The following is a 19,416-nucleotide window of genomic DNA, read 5'->3' as shown; positions in this document are numbered from 1 at the left end:
GACACGATTGATGGGCACAAGAAATCTTTCTCCCATCCCCAAGTTTCATTAAATACCAACGGGAAAAATACTTATGTGAGCTCTAGGTAACCAAATACCACCCCCAACAGCTCCTTCCAATGTACCTTCTATGTTGAGCCCTCAAAGGAATGGACACCAAACCCAAGACTGTGCCTAGGGACCTAGGACCCAAGCCAGTCCTCTTTCCTGGCACTGCATCATGTTTCCCACTGCCCACCAATCTCAATGCCCTGGATTTGCCCAGATATGAGCCAATCTACCAGGCCAGTTCTACCTTCTATGCCCCATAATTATAATACCCTGAACATTGCCTAAACACCCTTGGATCTTGAACCACTGAATCACTCCTCTAGTACCAGCCCCTACAGTCTATTTTTTCCACCTTAGAAGGATGGACATTGCTCAGTCCACTCTTCTAGCTAGACCAAAATACAAATATTTATGTTGTAATTAACAGTGCGCCAGAGTATATTTTCAACTCATGAGAGTTTTAAGCACTGGATTTGGGCACCTATGTGACCAAAAAACAGAGGCCCTTGTGCCTACTATCTGGTATCACAATGTGAGTGGCACAGTCAACAAACCAAAATGGTGAAAGAAAGTCTGCTGAAGCTTCTTAGATCAAAACAGAGCAAGAGCTAGGGGCGCCTAGGTGGCTCCGTTGGTTAAGTGTCCGACTTCAGCTCAGGTCATGATCTCACAGTTCATGAGTTCCAGCCTCACATCAGGCTCTCACACAGAGACCACTTTGGATCCTCTGCCTCACTCTCTCTCAAAAATGAATAAACATTTGGGGTCCCGGGGTGGCTCAGTTGGTTAAGCGTCCGACTCTTGGTTTCAGTTCAGGTCATGATCTCACGGTTCATGAGTTCGAGCCCTCCATTGGGCTCTACGCTGGCAGTGTGGTGCCTACTTTGGATTATCTCTCACCCTCTCTCTCTGCTCCTCCCCTGATCACACTCTCTCTGTCTCTCAAAATATAAATTAATTAATTAATTAAAAAATAAAAAATAGATAAACATTTTTTAAAAGAGCAATTTCTTTTTTAAATTTATTTTCTTTTAAAAAAATTTTTTTAAACGTTTATTTATTTTTGAGACAGAGAGAGACAGAGCATGAATGGGGGAGAGTCAGAGAGAGAGGGAGGCACAGAATCCGAAACAGGTTCCAGGCTCTGAGCGGTCAGCACAGAGCCCGACGCAGGGCTCGAACTCACGGACCGCAAGATCATGACCTGAGCTGAAGTCAGAGGCTTAACTGATTGAGCCACCCAGGCACCCCTCTTTTTTAAATTTATTTTCAAGTTAGCTAACATACAATGTAGTCTTGGCTTCAGTAGATTCCTGTGACTCATTGCTTACATACAACACCAAGTCCTTATCCCAACAAGTGCCCTCCTCAATGACCATCACCCACTTTCCCCACCCCACTAACCCTCAGTTTGTTCTCTGTATTTAAGAGTCTCTTATGGTTTGCCTCCCTCTCTGCTTTTATCTTATTTTCCCTTTCCTTCCTCTATGGTCCTCTGTTAAATTTCTCAAATTCCACATATGGAATTTGATGGGTAAAAATCATATATCTGTCTTTCTCTGACTGACTTATTTCACTTAGCATAATACCCTCCAGTTCCATTCACATTGTTGCAAATGGCCAGATTTCATTTAAAAAGAGCAATTTCTAAACACATGGATCTGGCTGCTACTTTTTTTTTTTTTTTTTACAAATTGCCAACCACCTTTACTTGATTTGATGTAAGCAAATTTAAAAAATGAACTCAATCAAGCCAAAAATCTCATAGAAATAATGAGTTTATTGACTCCATTTTCTAGAGAAGAAAGTTGAGAGAGAGCTTGGTAAAGGACTGAACAAGAGGAGGTGACATTCCAGTTCCCATATCTAGCGATCCAAAGGAAAATTCAAGAGACCACCTGAGAAGTGAAATCAACTTATGGTGAAATCCCTAGAATGTTAGTAAGTCACCAAGTTCTTAGTCTGACCAAGTCTCACAAAGCTGAAGAATGAAATCCAGAAGTTAGCACCACTCACCCACTCTCCCAAAAATAAACAACAAACAACATGTACCATCATTCAAACTTGGGAAGTCTTCCTCTCCTTTTTCTCTTACTTCTTCATTTGGAGAAAGAAAGACTTGATGATAAGGAGTCATTCTAGGCTTGGGTTCCAGTCCAAATCCTTCTGGATAACTAGGAGACAAGAGATTTTTCACTATAAACTCCAGTTTCTTTAAGATCATTCCATTGTTCTGTATTACAAATAATCATCCTCTAAACTCAATACATATCAATTGGAAAAACTTGTCTAATCAAGTTAAAGCAAATACGTCATGGCAATTTCTGTGACAGATATTATACAATAGCATTCTGGAAAGTAGGAAAACTTCTTTTTTTTATTCTTGTTTTATTAAATCTAATCCAGGCTCCCAGCAGGCCTCCTGAACTCTCTCCTGGTTTCCCAACCATCAGGACTGGTCATTTGTTTTTGTAGACTCCCAAAGTATTGACCTCTACCTTTGTTTGGCCCTGATCTCATCCCACTTGGAAGGGGCCAGGCAAGCTTCATGGGCCTGTGACCTGTGCAGTTGTACAGGGTCCACACTCAGAAAGGCCCCATGCTTGGACTCTGCTGTCCCTGTCTTGAAATTCTTAGTAAATTTTGAACAACATATCTGCATTTTTTGCAGGATCCTGCACATCACGTAGCTGGTTCTAAGTGCAGGCATAGGGGTTTACATATTAGGTTTCCCATGAACCGTTTGCTCTGGGGCCCCTTCAATCATGTTAATGTCCACATGCCTTCTTCTCTGGGCCCCTTCAATCAACCAAGCAGAATAGACACTCAGCACATGTTTGTGGATTGAACCAAAAACGACAAACAAGGAAATGAAAATATACCATTATATGAGAATATCCATTCTTAAAATTTCTAGGATAAAGTCCCTTTAGATTTTAAGGCCATTTAGCTACCCAGAGGGATCTGAGGAAGGTGGAAATCCAAACATACACATAGAGTGGCATCTGCCGTTCTTACCTATGCTTCCAATATGGATAGACTTAATTCTTAAAAATTTTTTTTTTCAACGTTTATTTATTTTTGGGACAGAGAGAGACAGAGCATGAACAGGGGAGGGGCAGAGAGAGAGGGAGACACAGAATCAGAAACAGGCTCCAGGCTCTGAGCCGTCAGCCCAGAGCCCGACGCGGGGCTCGAACTCACGGACCGCGAGATCGTGACCTGGCTGAAGTCGGACGCTCAACCGACTGCGCCACCCAGGCGCCCCATGGATAGACTTAATTCTTAAAATACAAACAAGAGAGAAGACCCTCCCAATTTAAGCTACCAAAAATGGGTTCTTTTATTTCACACAAATAAAATAGCAAATGCCTCCTCTGGGCTAGGAGTGTTTTGCAGTGATTCCCAGGGAGTTTTAAGACAAGTCAAGTCTAGAGTTTTGTAACATCCAATAGTCAATTTGACAGAATTTTTGGATTTTTTTTCAAGTAGTAAGACATAATAGGTACTGGTATAAAAACAACAACAACACAAAGACAAGAGCAAAGTGTAATCTCCCATAGCCCACCTTTCCTCTACGCTCAACATGGCTCTATTAGTAACAGCATTTATGGGGCAACTGGGTGGCTTAGTTGGTTAAGCTAGATTTCGGCTCAGGTCTTGATCTCACGGTCTGTGGGTTCAAGCCCCGCATTGAGCTTTGTGTGCTGACAGCCTACTTGAGATTCTCTTTTTCAAAAGTAAATAAACATTTTTTAAAAAGAGAGAGCATTTGTAAGCATATAATCCCAAGGCACTGCTGATACAGAATATTCACACATGAAAAAAAAAGCAAGTGCATATACACAGAAAAATCTAATATATATCAAACTTCGGACTTCAAGAAAAGGATTTAACTAAACTTATTTCAATTTCTTTTTATTAGTATTTCCTATACAAGTGTGCTTATGGTTATCATTTTATATCACAAATTGTGTGTGTGTGTAATTTTTTCTGTAAGAAAATTATGCCCGCCTTGCATGATACAATTTATTATATATTTTTCCATTCTAAGAGTGCATTTATCAAATGTTAATATTTCTAAAATCTGGCTGCATCATAAAATCAATGTGTATATTCAATGTCGAGCTTTCTGCCCCTAAAATGAAATCAATGAGATATCTTACAACCTGAGAATTGTGGAAAAGGGGTAAATTATTAATCCATGATGATTCTTGCTGCTCAGTCACATGGACAGATTATCAAACACTGCCCATAATTTGGACAACCAGATAACCGATACATATACCATTTGTATTGGCCCCGATCAAGTGTCCCTCTAAAGCTTTCTTCTCTGCATTGACCACCAGTAGGCAGGAAACAAGTAAGCAGTCCTTACCTTCTCTCATTGAGCAGCAAAAAACAATACATGAGACACAGGAGGAAGCTGGTGTTGGAATTATAGGTGGCAAAGATAATGTCCCAGTGTTCCTGTAGGAAGCCCAAGATGCTGAGAAGACTAAGGCATTCGGAGAGCGATTGCTGGGGCTTGGACAGGCAGTAAAGAATGACTTTATTTAAACTGCTGTACAAAGCACTGATGATAGCATCCCTTGGAGAAGAGGCATTCTCGATGACCTGTGTCATAAAATAAACACACATACACACACGCATACTTGTGAACACTTTGTGAGTTTAAATGCTAACCCAGTTAACTGAGAAAATGATACAATCTTAGAATCTCTTTTGGATTTCAAAAAGTTGACATGATCTGAAATTCAAACAGGGCTACTTTCCTCTACCTCTGAGCTTCTATTTAAGTGAATGATCACTAAAGTAAATTCAAAAACACAGATTTATCAAAAACTTGTGCTGAAAAGAAATTTTAAAAATATAAAAATTAAAATTAAAAATTAAAAAGTTAAAAAAAAATAAAAGAAATGAAAAGCTTACCACCATCGTATTATAAAAAATAGATGGGAACCAGAAATTTCTGAAATACTGGTAACATGGTTGACATTCAGTGTATGAGAACATGCTATTTATAGTGTCTAATTTTTAAAATATATTATTAACTATTAATAGTATTTATATAGAGAGTGTTTACAATATTCCCAGGATCATGCTAAGCATTTTTGCATCCATGAACATGAACTGTTCATTTAAACATCATAATAAAATGAAGTGAGCATTAAGATTATCCTACTTCAGGGATAAGGAGGCTGAGGGTCAGAGAGCTTAAGTGGTCAGCAAGGGTCAAACCCACATCAGACATTGAGTCGTTCTCTTAACCACTGTATCATGTAACAGAGATGGGAGTCCAACAAATTGTAGTACATGAGAAACTTAGAGGGGGAAGGCAGAAGGTCCTGATCTGTAGCCTTAACACTGATTGGTCCATCCATCTGTTTGGTTTCCTTGCTTCATTGTAACTAACAAATAAAAAGTCCTGGAGATCTAATGCACAGCATAGTGATTATAGACAATAATACTGTCTTATAAACTTTAAAGGTGCTAAGAGACCAGATCTTAATTGTTCCCACCACAAAAACGAAATGATAATTACGTGACTTGATAGAGGTGTTAGCTAACACTATGGTGGTAATCCTATTGCGATATATAAATGTATCAAATCAACATTAAACTTATATTCTGTTATATGGTAATTATATCTCAATAGGAACAAATCAGAAAGTTTTAAAAACAAAAGACTCCATAGCCAAAAACTATGTGCAAAGTGTTTCAGTCTACGAGAGAGATCATTCGTTAACTATAGATTGCTCTCTTAGAATTACATCGGTAATGTAAGAATTTATACTAGTGAATTTAAGTTTTATTTAAATCTGCTGGAATTTGGGATTTATGTTTTTATCATCATCCTGTCCTGCTCCTCAGATGGGTCACATCTGTCAACCTGAGGTTGAGGTTTGTGAGAGTCACAGGCAGTGAGCAGGAGAGAAGGATGACGGATGTGTGAGGAGCTTAGTCTGGCCTGGAACCCCCTGAAGGCACATCAGTCCCAGTGGGCACCCACTCTGAGTGCCAGTGGGCACCCACTCCCTTTACACTGGGGAGCTACTATTCATTGGATGTTTGCATCCCCCCAGAACACATATATTGAAACCCCAGGTCAGGTCTCTGGGAGGTAAGTAGGTCATGAGGGTGGAACCCTCATGGTGGGATTAGTGCCCTTATAAGAAAAGACAAGAAAGAGCTTGCTTCCTCTCTTTCTCCAGCCCATGAGGATACAGGCAGAAGATGGCCATCTGCAAACCAGGAAGAGAGCTCTCCCCAGACACCAGATCTGCTGGCGCCTTGACCTTGGACTTCCCAACCTCTAGTACTGTGAGAAAGGATGTCTTTTGTTCAGCTGCCCAGCCCATAATGTTGTCAAAGTGGCCTGAGCCAAGTAAGACGGGACCTCAGTGGCTTCCCTCGTTTCTCAACACAACGTCCCAACAATCTGATTCTAATCCCCTCAGAGACGACAAGGGATATCTCTCCCATCCTGGGGTTTTTCTTGAGAAAGCATCTGAATGCATTCTGTTCGGGCTGGCCCAGAAATGTGCATCAGTCAGAATGACTATTGCCCTAGGAAATGTGCCAAGGCCCAGTCCTGGGGTCTGGGGTTGACTGCAGAGACAGAGGTGTTGGGGACACTGACGTCACCCTCTCTACAAAGCATGAATCCCCCTGGGTTCTGCTGCAGAGGACATGCCAAGAATGACTGGCAGGAGTTTCTGGAGGCAGATTTCAGCTTTCCAGCATTCACTGGTGCCCCACTGGCTGGGACTGCCTCACACCATCATGAGCTCCTCAGACAGGGAGGGCTCAAAAAAAGACTGAATGACCACTTGTCAGGAAAGGTTCCCAGAATGTGAGGTGAGGACAAAGTAAAGGGTTCAACTCTAGAATTTTGAGAGTGTGATTCTGTGTGTGTGCACACATGTACAATAAAGAACGCGTGCACATGTACACACACATGCTTACGTCTAAAGGTGTATGTATAGGCACGCATTTGCACATGTGGGTGTGTATGTAGATCCATCTGGGGAGGGAAGGAGAGCACAGCGGGAATAATAGGGCTAGGAAAAAGTACTCTTGTGGCAATTCAGGAAAACCCACATGTGACCCATGGAGGTGCATATTAAGAATGAAATGAAATAAGTCTTTTGGAAATAAAGAGCTTTTTGGACCTTTGTTGCTCAGGTGCCAGCACAGGGGGCTGCAGCTCCCAGTCACTGAGATGGATCTCAGGTGGCCTGAGGTTAAGAGCCCTGCAGGATACTCGACATCCACCCGGTGCTACCTAGGCCATCAAGGTCCTCTTTCCTCTCACCCATCATGGAATCTATTTCCAGGAAGGACAGCAGGGCCAACTGGACCGACCAGATAGCAGCCAACAGTGAGTCACTTGGTGGGTCAGTGGGAGTTTCTCCCCCACCATGGCCAGCCCAGGGTTCTTACCAACATGATGTGGTCTATGACGAAAAGAAGAATGTGTCTGGGGTCAGCTGAGAACATCCCACTGTATAGTTTCTCCACCAGCTTCTGGGTGAAGTAGGAGATGCTTGCGAGTGAAGGAGTCAAAGCAGCTTCTGCATTCGGCTGAGGCTCTTTACTGCCTGGGAGTGGGGGTGGGAGGACACAGACCAGGTCTGAGAAATCATCAGACTTCAAATGGTCTTCTCTCCACGACAGTCTTCAAGCCCCTCACGGTAACCAACCACATCTCACTCACCTCTGTATACCCCATTGTAACCTTCTGTATACCCTGTTGCTGGAAAATGGGGTCTTACACACAGTAGGTGCCCGATGTACACACATTTTTTTTCTCAAAAAAAAAAAATAGGTCTTTAACAATGTAGTCAGTCATATAAACCAAGTGGGGAGAAGGCAGACGAGGAGCAGCATTTCTTCCAGTAGGCATTTGGGGGGAGGGGGAGGAGCATTTAAGTCATATGGTAAATGGGAAGGCTGTCATGGTGACCCGAGGCCCTGTTGGGACAGAGGATAAAGGGACAGAGGATAAAGCTGCCACGTTGAACTGTCTGTGCTCACCATCATGGCAGGCACTGTGCTCAGATGGGGATGCGATGGTCTCAGCTAATTCTTATAACGACCCCCTGAGTTAGCCACAACTGCCATCCTCACTCACAGCTTCAGGCACCTGCCCTGAGTCACATCGCCATCTAGTGACAGAGCCAAGAGCAGAAGTGGGAATAGCAAGCTTACGCTTTTCACTGCTCTACCTTACTGCCCTTCCCCAAGAAAGACCAAAAGTCAGGGTTGTGGGGCAAGGAAGAGTCCAGAAGATAAGTAAGCCATGTCACTAAGGATTCCATGGCTCAGAAACCACAGAGAAGACTTTTGTTTAATCTTGTTGGGAAGGTACAGCTTCTCTGGAACTAAGTATTCTGAAGGAAGCTTCAGTCTGAACTTCTTAGGGGCAATGGCAGTGTCTTCATCCAGGTTCGTCCATTTAAGAAACACTTGCTGTGCCCAGTCTTGGGTGCAGAGAGCAAGATGCTGAGCAGAAGAATGTTAAATTCCAGTCGACATTTTGACTTCCCTCATGGGAAGAGGCCAATCCTACTGAAGCCAGAGGAGAACTGATTTTAGCTCAGAGGCCTTCTGCCTCTGAGTGGCCCAGTGATGGCAGGGGTGTCATGGAGAGTGGAAAGCATGCCTCCCCTGGGGCCTCGAGGCAGCTTTTGGGAGGTCTTATCACAGAGTCATGGAGGGGCTGACGTGCAGGTGGAAGACGTCTTCCCATGGCTCCTAAGAAACACTGCAGCATTGTGACCCGGAGGCTAGGTCAGTAGCTGGTGGGCACACTGGCTTTCCTGCTCAGCTTCCAGAAGCTTTGTGTCATAAAGGAGGAGAAAGTCACCCCCACTCACCTCTGAGCATGGGCATGTTGCCTCCACTCATCGTGTGAAATATTTCCATGGTGGAAAGCAGGACCTCAGATTGGAAATCCCGTTTCTGTTGGCTGGTGGCATTGTCTGGAGAAGCCTGGAAGCATACTGGGGACTGAGAGAGTGGCCACACGACCATCATGTCCACTTAGTGCTCACCGGCTCATATGCTAATACTATATCTGCTGGGAGTGTAGGCTGCAGAGAGCTCACAACTATCCTTCTCCAGGGCACTGCCCTCTGCTGATGAAATTGCCTCACCGGTGAGGTGATGCCCCCTTGCTGGATGGAGGAAGCAAGTTGTGGAACACCCAGAGGCAATGACTACCAGGCAGATGCCTCAAGGTGAGGCCAACTCTGGGACGCACATAGCACACCTGTGTTCCCCATGGGACCAGGCTGTGGCTGAGACCATTTCTTAGCTAGCTTCTCCCCCATCTCCTTCTGCATTCCTTCCCTGCTTCCCCGGAAAGCAGAGCCCCCGGTAAGTCACTTCCCCAAAATCCCTGCTTCAGGTTCCTTCTGGGAACCTGGCTAAAATCTGCCCTCTTCCATCTATTCACATGCTGCTTGGTGAGTTCCCTGCTGTGCAAAGGGTCTATGGTTCCCACCATATCACTGCTGTCCCAGAAAATGTTCTCAACCACCAGCCAAGGAGGCTCACCGACAGACCTAGGTGAGCTCTCAAAAGACATCAGCTCTCAGGTCTCCTTGGGCATACCCTGCCCTTGTGGTGCCCACGCCCTCCCAGACCTGTTCCCACAGCACGTGGCCCAACAACACCCTTTCCAACTCACCTCCAGGAGCACTTCCAATGGCAGCCACTGCTTGGGATTGGAGGCCACCAGCAAGAGCTCCCTCAAGAGCAGCTGCGTGAAATCCCTCAGCTGCTTCCGGGCGGGATGTGACTTGGCAGGAGCCTGTAGGCCCTCTGCAATGCTGTCGCCTTCAGTCGCAACCCCGGGGTTGCTGGCGTTCTGGGCAGGCTGAGTCATGGGCTCCTCAAAGACAAGAGAATCCCAGCATGAGCAGCCCGCCCCGCCTCAAAGTGCTTTCACATTCACCTCTGAGGTGTGCACAGGTGGGATTCTTGTTAAACCCATTAACACATAAGGAAATCAAGGCTCTGAGGAGGAAAGAGACTTTTCCAGAGTCCCACTGCTTATGAGGTGGCGGGCTATGGTCTCTGGACACGAGATAGGTGGGAGCCATGGAAAGAACCAGAGCATGGAGCAAGAGAGGCCTGCAGTGGTAAGCAATGAAGCCCAGGGTGTGTCCTGGGCAGGCCACTCCCCTCCTCAGAGCCACAGCTCACCATCAGCCACGTGGCAATGATGAAAAGGACCCACAAAGACATGTGAAGATACAATGAGAGAACAGCACATATGACAAGGCCTGGCCCCATGAACTATGGTCAAGAAAGCCTGTTCCCACCTCCTGGTGGAGACCTCACTCACCTTTACTGCCTGCCAGGCTCGGCTGATGTCAACAGACAGGACCCTCAGGTGAGAGAAACAGGACTTCCTCAAGTCCTGGCATCCAAGTCCCTGAAGCACCTTGGCCTTCACTTTCTCATTTTTATGTTTATAAAAATATTGGGAGATCAATGAGGCAGGGGTCATCGGCTCAGATGCGTCCAGGAAGACATGGGGATGCTGGGAGGCCAAATGACACATCCAAGGACATACGGCTGGGGGCCTCTGACTCCTGGCCCATGAACTTTTCATGCACATTCATCTGTCAGCACCTCCCTTTGCTCATTCATAAAATTAACACAGCCATTCTTAATTAAGCCATAAAATGAATTTAATGGCACCTAGGGAGGTGGTGACTGCATTAATTAGCTCCATGCGGCCTTGACTGGAAAGATGCCATATATATTCACAGCATATCAAAGCTTTGTGGCCACCAGCCTTCTGCGTGAAGAGGGCTTGTCACACTTTCTGTACAACAAAGGCCTTTTGAAGCTGACTTGGAGCTGGGACAAGGCTAGGAGGTGTGGGGATAAGTGCTCTGACACTGGAGCCAGGAGCCCCAAGACAGGGTCTGGCTCATCTGCAGTCACTGGGGAGGTGACTTTGGGCCAGGCTTGCCCCCAGGCAGGAACTGTTGAGTATGAGGAGGAAGAGCCCCACGTCAGAGTGTGCTCCAGAGCTGCGGGCAGGCGGCCAGCTGGAACCCCGACTTAGCAGGCAGATGGCAAGCCTGGCCTGTGGGTGTAGGAGCTGAGGTGGGGACCTGGGCCGAGAATGTCAGGCCGTGGACTTTGGGGTCCCGGCCACCTCCAGAGGCCCCAGTCTGGGGGGTTGGGGAGGGATGGTCTGTAGGACTGTCCTTCCTCCCTGCCTGGCCTAGGGGCACCTGGCTTCTGTCCCATCCACCACCTCTCCAGGGCTGTCCATAGTGACTTCCTTTGCTCTTTATTGCATCTTTTTTAGCATTTACTTTCCCCATATGTTCCTTTAGTTGGTATTAGCCCACCAAACCATTTTATCTTCTTGCAAATCTTCTAATCTTTGTATTTAGTTTTTTCATTAAAGCTACTCAAACTTTATTTGGCCATTGAATTGTATTTTAAACTGACTGATGCAAAGGACATGAGCCTTGGGGTGAGAGAGTGAGGTTTCAATCTTGGCTCTGTCACTCGTGACTCATGTAAACTATAGCCAGTTTCATTCTCTCAACTGTTTTGTGAGATGGGTCTTACGGTTCCCACTAAACACAGCAGAAACTGGCCAGTCCCGCTCGGCCTCTCTGGATCTCACTCTCCTCTTACAGACACCACCTGCCCAGGGTGCTAGTACAGTTAACCCAAGCACCAGGCTCAGGACTGCTGCAGGTGCTCAGTAGATGCTGTCTGTCACCATGAACACACTTCTAGAAAAGATTAACTGAAAGAGCACTTTCGTTCATTCATTTGGTTGTTGAGCAAATAATTATGGGGCAAATATTACACACCCACACGGCACATGGCATGGCTTCTAAACCTCCCACTTATGCTTCTAAACCTTCTAAACCTTCCACGGCATGCTTTCTAACATGTTTCTTTAGCTATGGCTATGGATTCGGAGACAGGCGTCATAGTTCACCTTCCCTGCGGGGCGGTCTCAGGTTCCTACTGCACTGTGGTAGGGGCAATGAGGGGAGGTCTGTCTGCCCTTCCTCTCCTGCCCCTGCCTTCCCTTCACAGTCCTTACCTGCTCCTCTCAGCTCCTAGATGCTCCGAGCCCATTGGGCTCCCTTGGCCTGCTGGGCCCCTCTTCCTGTGGCCTACATGCACACCATGTTCTCAGGACCCAGTCGGCCCCCTGCCCTTCCAACATCAGCTTGTCTGGCTCTAAGCTGAGCCCTCAGCAAACCCTCTGACTGCACGGAGTCCTGAGTCGTGGACTGCAAACAGGATGAGGGTCCTGAGACCAGAAGACGGGACATTCCTGTTCCCCGTCCCCTGGCTGGTGCATAGGCCACTGGCCTCCTGGGATGTAACTTGTTGTTTCACCTTAGCAGTGGGGATATTCCATATAGAACTGGATTCCGTCTACCTCAAATTTCTCATTACGGAGACTCCTGACAACTCAAAAAATTACTGAATCTCAGAACTCAGAACTCAAGCTGCATCTCAGCCAAGAAAAGGAAAATTACCCAAGTTGTTTACTTAATGTTTCAGGCAAGTGGCCTTAAAATATATTTTAACTTGGGGTGGAGGTAGGGAGGAATTTTGCCCTTCACCCTTGAAGCATGATGACACTCACCCCTGCTCTCACTGGGCAGGGCAGTGGTGTGTCCTACCTTGTGGGTTCCCAGAGGGAAGGTGACAGCAGCCAACGTCTGGAGGAACTCCGGGGCCCGCCAGGAAGGGTCCTGGGGGTAGGTGCTGTGCACAAGGCCAAGGAAGTGCAGCACGCTGGCAGGGAAGGTCTGTTCCCAGGCATCATCTCCAGAGCCTGCTGAGGGCTGAAGACATACTTCATAAGAGGCGATGCATGGGAGCATGACTATGGCTGCAGGGGAGCCAGAGGATTTGAAATCTAGGCATTTCTGAGACTTTCAACAAGACGCCTAATTGCAAGACACCTAAGTCAATGGATTAGCGAGGGATACCGGTCTTCAGCTGGGGAAGGGTTTAACACGTGTAGACATTGTTCCAAAGGCTTCACACACATTCCTCTTCTCCCCTCATAGCAACCCTCTGAAGTAAGTTCTACATCTACTTCTATTTTACAGATGGGAAGACAGAGGCACAGAGCGGTTAAGTAGCTTGCCAAAGGTCACCCGACAGGTAAGGGACAGAGCCAGGAATTGAACCCAGGCAATCTGGCTACAAAGTCTGGCTGTCTTCTTTATACTACTTGTATGTGATTAGACACGGCCTCTGTGTTCAAGGAACTTGCCAGTAAGAGTCAACTCCAGCCTTCCACAGCCCAGTGCTAATACTTCCAGCTGTAGACCCTACCCTGGCTAATATCGGTACAAACCTTGTCTGAGGTTGGCAGGTCTTGAGGAGCCCCTTCCCCACCAGCCAGGGGTCTGGAATGGACCATGTTACACTGAACTGATAACCAGTATCCCGAGGGGATCTGGGCACCTGTTTGCCAGCACACCAGAACTTGGCCTTGGCCATATGGTCGAGCCTCCATCTTGGCTGCACACAAGTGCCACACTGAAGGCCAGTTCCCTTGAGCAGTCATGACCAGTCACTTTGTCTGGAGACTGACTCCAGCCACAGTATGTCCAGTGGCTGCCTGAGGTCCTGCTATATCCTGAATGGATAGTCTGGAAATTGAAAATTCACTAACCTTAATATTAGAGTCACCCAACAATGGCGCCACGCCAACAACTAGACTGAATTGGACTCAGCCTCCTCCTACAGATGTTATAGGTGGATGTCAGGTTCCTCAGCCCTAGCCTCCCCCATCTGTGGCTTCTCATCTTCCCAGCGGCTTGCCTCGAGTCCTGGCTGTATGTACCTGAGTTAAGATGTCATGTTTACCAAGTAGCTACCAAGGACTTGGAACTGACAAACCTAATTGTGGAAACAAAGGCAGCATGCATGGAACCATTACAGAGCAGTTTAAAATCCCCTTCACAGGATTTTGGTGAGAGTCTGGTTTGCGCTAAGCAGGTAGACAGAGACACTGCTTCCGAAGTCACCTGCATCTAGCAAATAATTATGGAGGTTCTTAGAGCACAATGTCAGATTTATGAGAGATGCCAGAGCTCAGAGTTCCGAGGGCTTTTTCTGGAATTAGTGTGCCTGGTTCGGATGCTGCCTCTGCCACTTACTGATAGTGTAGCTTTGGACCAGTTCCTTAACCCCTCCAGCCCCCATTCTGTGAAACGAGGATCGCAATATGACCCATTTCAGAAGGTTGTTGTTGAGGATTAAAGGAAACATTTTACCACTTCAGGTTTATTTTCACAGTGACCAGCACAGGAGCTGAAAGTTAAGGTCACATATAAGACTTGGATTTTTGGGAGAGGAATGTGGATTCGATGCACTAACCAGAAGGGACCCCTGAAGATTCTTAGGCACGGCAGTGACCTGGGCTGTAATGCTGATGCCGGACCCACATGCGTCCACTGTACCCTCACTCTGTGACCCTGCCTGAGTTAATCCCTGTAAGCTTTGGTTTCTATATCTGCGCAGTGGACATAATGCTGTCTGTTCCAAAGGATAGATGCACGCAGCAGAGTAGCTAACATCTAAAAGACTGACAACGTAAGACATGGGCCAGGATGTGGAGCAAATAGATATAAATCTTCTGCACAGCGAAAGAAACAATCAACAAAACTAAAAGACACCTGACGGGATGGGAGAAGATACTTGCAAATGACATATCAGATAAAGGGTTAGTATCTAAAATCTATAAAGGTATAGATTATCAAACTCAACACCCAAAAAACAAATAATCCAGTGAAGCAATGGGCAGAAGACACGAATAGACACTTTTCCAAAGAGGACATCCAGATGGATAGCAAATGCATGAAAAGATGCTCAACATCACACATCATCAGAGAAAATACAAATCAAAACCACAATGAGATACCACCTCACACCTGTCAGAATGGCTAACATTAACATCTCAGGAAACAACAGACGTTGGCGAGGATGAGTGGAAAGATGAACGCTTTCGCACTGTTGGTGAGAATGCAAACTGGTGCAGTCACTCTGGAAAACAGCATGGAGGTTCCTCAAAAAATTAAAAATACAACGACCCTATGACTCAGCAATTGCACTACTAGGTATTTATCCAAAGGATACAAAGATGATGATTTGAAAGGGCACGTGTGCCCCAATGTTGATAGCAGTGTGATAAACAATAGCCACATTATGGAAAGAGCCCAAATATGCATCAACTGATGAATGTGTAAAGAAGATGTGAGATATATATATATATATATATATATATATATATATATATACTATATATACACATATATGATGGAATATTACTTGGCAATCAAAAAAATGAAAGATCAAAAAGAATGCTGCCATTTGCAATAATGTTGGTGGAACTAGAGTGTATTATACTAAGTGAAATTAGGTCGGTCAGAGAAAGAGAAAGACAAATATCACATGACATCATTCATCTGTGGAATTTAAGAAACACAACATATCAACATAGGGGAAGGCAAGGAAAACTAAGATAAAAACAGAGAGGGAGGCAAACCATAAGAGACTCTTAAATACAGAGAACAAACTTAGGGTCACTGGAGGGGAGGTGGGTGGGGGACTGGGCTAAATGGGTGATGGTCATTAAGGAGGGCACTTCTTGGGAAACTACTCCTGAAACCAATACTACACTGCATGTTGACTAACTTGAATTTTAAAAAAAAAAGTTTAAGAAAAGAAAAATGCAAGTCAAGAGGTCTTTAAAACTGCAATCGCATTAACTCCAGGAAACTACCAAAAAAAAAAAAAATGAGGATGCTAAATATGAAAATGGTAGAACTAGACAGAAAAATATCAGGAGAATATATTCAAAGTTGGTTCTTTAAATCAATCCTCAAGTCCCCAGATCCTTAGGTAATGGGAGGGGGTGGGGTAAAGAGAGCATGAGCCTACAAATACAGACTAAGAAAGGAGAAATAATTACACAGAAATTAAATGAATTAAAAGAGACCATTTGTGCAAGCTGAATAAAATATCTACTACCTAAACAAGGTCAAAGAGACATTTAAGAGCTTAAACAAAGCAATAATGGAAAAAACTTAGGCCCAAGAAGTTTCATAGGAATAATTTAAATAATATAAGAATTATGGATTTAACATCTTCTTGAATAAAAAAAAGAACAAGTTTTTTTAAAAGCTAGCATGATACTGATATCAAAATCTGACAAACATACAACAAAAGAAAACTGCAGCCTGCTATCATTTATAAACATGAACTCAAAGTCGTAAATAAAATAGTTACAAACAGAATAAGGAAGTATACTGAAAGAATAAGAACAGAGGAACTCAGTGAATCTTTGCAAAAATGCAAAAAATCTGTTGATGTAATTCACAGTACGTAAGTGGTTAGAAGAAAAAAGCAGCCGATCACCTGATTACATGCTAATAGAGTATACAATGAAAATTAAATACATTCCTGGTTTTAAAAAGAGCAAAAAGCATGATCTGTACTTTCTTACCATAATTACACACACACATACACACAGAGAAAAATTAGCAAAAGATTCAAATAGGCAATTCACAGAAAAATAAATGGAGATGGTTAATAAGCATATGAAAAAGTGCTAGCAATTTCACTAATACTGAACACAAGAGAACTCAAGCATGAAATCACCAGTTTGGCGGTGTTGCTAAGGCTGTGAGGACTGGGCTGGCACCCCCCATACAAGATGGCAGGATATACAGTAGATGGAGGGAGGTGTATGTATAATGTCTAATGCATCCTTCCTGAGAAGTGCATCCAAAAGAAACACGAAGGACACTTTGACCCACTATCCCACATCTCAGAATTCACGCTAAGGAGAACATCAGACTAGAGAGAAAAAGGATCTGATCAGCTCAAGAAAGTTCATTACAGACTTTTTACAACAATGAACATTCTGAGAAAGAACATAAATTTCCTTTGTTTGGGAAACAAAGGCACGAGGGGTTTATGCGGCCCAGTCCTCTGTAAGGACGTGGTATAATCTTAGGTGTGTGGGAGAAGCTTCCACTAAAGTTCACAGTGGTTATCTCTGGATGGGTGTGATTATGGTGATTTTTACTTTCCATCGTTGTCTTTTGTTGAAACTGTAAATGTAAGCATGAATCACTTCCCAGAAGCAATAAGGTTTCCCTACACACAATCAAGCCTCCTCCAAGACCCTTGGTGTCTACGGAATGAAGTCAGACGTTTTCAGCCTTTCATGCAAGTTCTTGTTGATCTGGCTCATAATTACTCCCATTCACAGCCCTCATGGCCTTCACCCCCTCACACTTGCCTCCACGTTGAAAATAACCTCTCCACCTACCTCTGATGGACCTTGAAGGCATGAAAAGATGGGTCTTGGTGTCATGTAAGTAGTTGGTGGGCATCTGTCTTCTCTAACAGGTTTCTACCTCACAGCTCCCTCATGTTTGAGGCCCGCCTGTCCCAGTGGGGGTGAGCTCCTTGAGGGAACAGGTCCCTTTCCACCCCCACCAGTCCCCTTAAGCTCCTGACCCAAATCAGTTGCTCAAAAATGTTCTCTTGACTGAAAGCATTAAATCTCCCAGTGAAGGAACTCAAATATTTAAACAAATGGAAAACAGATGTCTTCCAGCCAAAGCACGCAAACTCCACTGGGGACATGTAGGCTGAGTTTCTCACTGAGCACCTAAATTATCACTAGGAAGCCCCACACCTCTTCTATCAGGCATCCTGAATGACACTTGCTAATTATCAGCATTACCAGGAAGCTGCTGGAAAAAGCCAAGGTGACCCTTCCAAAGTTGTCTTCCCATCAGAGCTTCCTCGTGAGATGTAAGGAATGGGTCTCACCTGGCTCATGGTGGCTTTCAGCATTTCCAGAAGCAGCAGGGCACCTTCAGTGCACAGCCCAACCCGGAGGACTTCTTCACTGTAGTGCTTCTGCAAGAGCCACTGAAGCATGGCATCCAGGCTGTCCTGAAAGAGGGGGCAAGGACTATAGAGAGACATATGGCTGCATGCCAGTGGGACCAGCTTTCCGGCCAGTGCATCATGTTTCTCAGGGGGCCTGAGTGGGAAAGACGAAACGGCACAGTAACAGCCTAGGTGGCTGGCCCATATGTAGAACTTCAGCCCACTCAGTGGCGTGTGAGGGAAATACACACCTCCTATAAGATGCTGCAGGCCCACACAACCTGCATCAAGTTTAGCTCTTTTGTTTGGTTTGAGGTCCCAATCAACTTTAATGAATTTTTGTAAATGCAATTACAGAGGACATAGGAGGAATTCAAAGGCTTTGAGCACAGTGCAGAGTGTAGCAGAGGGAATGTGGAATTGACCAGCAGGGCAATCTGACTTTGCCTCTTGCAAAGCTGGGTTTGTGCAAGCTATTCAGCCTCTTGGCAACTCAGTTTCCTTCTCTGTAAGATGAAAATTGCATTCTCTACCCCATGGGATCATCATAAATATCAAGTGAAATAAAATTTGTAAAACGTCTATCATGGGTCCTGACATTCAGCAGATGTTTGCTTCCTACAACACATTCTTGGAGAAATAGAAATGCACGGTTTCGGTGAACCTAGCACAGCATATTAAGAACTTTATTTTGAAGGGCGATCTATAATACCATTAGCATATATCAAGATTTAGGTAGGTCAAATATAAGGATATGCAAGGGAGGTGGATTTTCTAGCCTTCTATTTGCAGAGCCATGCCCCTCCCCCAATTTCCATTCAGCGCAGTTTAACTCCACTCAATTGAGACCAAGAAACAATTTCTGAATCTGCTGTTTGTCAGGTGCCCAGAAAGGTGAGTAAGAAGTGGAGTCTGTTCTTGAGGTGCTCAGTAGCTAAGGAGAGAGGAAATCACGTAACTGTGTCAGTGTCATATAAGGCAAAGGTGTGCTGAGACACAGGAGGGAGTGGTTCCCCGTGCCCAGGGATCTAATCAGGAGGTGGCATCTGAGCTGTGTTTTGAAGGAGGACCCCTCATCAGGCAGGTGACATGGGAGTAAGAACTCATTAAAGGCACAGGGGAGGCAAGCACAAAGCAGCTGATCTTACTGGGGAGGTGACTCGGGGGTTTCACGGCACAAAGGGCAGGTAAGCAAGGAAGCTGGGTGGAGAGACAAGTCGGACACCCCATCGCAAAGGGTCTTGGCACTGGCTGTGGATGGTGAACCTGATCCCGCAGGAACGGGAGCTCATGAAGACCTGGATGAGTGAGTGAGTGTGTGAACGGTGAGAAGCTATGTGTCATGAGTGTAGACTCCTCTTAGGAGAGAGGTGGCTAAGGAAGGACAAGACAATGACAAATAGGAAAACAGTTGGCCAGGAGTATGAATCA

The 19,416-nt window shown here is 45.1% G+C and overlaps 1 protein-coding gene across 6 annotated transcripts in view; it reads right to left on the bottom strand.

Annotated features, from left to right (window-relative positions):
* The window catches only part of WDFY4 (WDFY family member 4), a 295,121-nt gene that overhangs the window by 147,338 nt on the left and 128,367 nt on the right, over positions 1-19,416 (bottom strand). For 5 of the 6 annotated variants that reach the window (XM_086680248.1, XM_086680245.1, XM_086680243.1 and 2 more), the window contains 7 exons: positions 17,923-18,048; positions 12,741-12,905; positions 9,749-9,952; positions 8,934-9,048; positions 7,498-7,655; positions 4,430-4,668; positions 2,104-2,225 (listed from right to left, as the gene is read on the bottom strand). In XM_086680248.1, coding sequence (XP_086536374.1) covers positions 2,104-2,225; positions 4,430-4,668; positions 7,498-7,655; positions 8,934-9,048; positions 9,749-9,952; positions 12,741-12,905; positions 17,923-18,048 — 1,129 coding nt within the window. The remainder of the gene's footprint in view (positions 1-2,103; positions 2,226-4,429; positions 4,669-7,497; positions 7,656-8,933; positions 9,049-9,748; positions 9,953-12,740; positions 12,906-17,922; positions 18,049-19,416) is intronic. The other variant, XM_086680247.1, reaches the window with a different exon arrangement.

Source organism: Puma concolor, chromosome D2, assembly GCF_028749965.1.
Source record: "Puma concolor isolate L17-30 chromosome D2, mPumCon1.1.hap2, whole genome shotgun sequence".
Taxonomy (NCBI): domain Eukaryota; kingdom Metazoa; phylum Chordata; class Mammalia; order Carnivora; family Felidae; genus Puma; species Puma concolor.
This window is presented reverse-complemented; position numbering and strand designations above follow the sequence as displayed.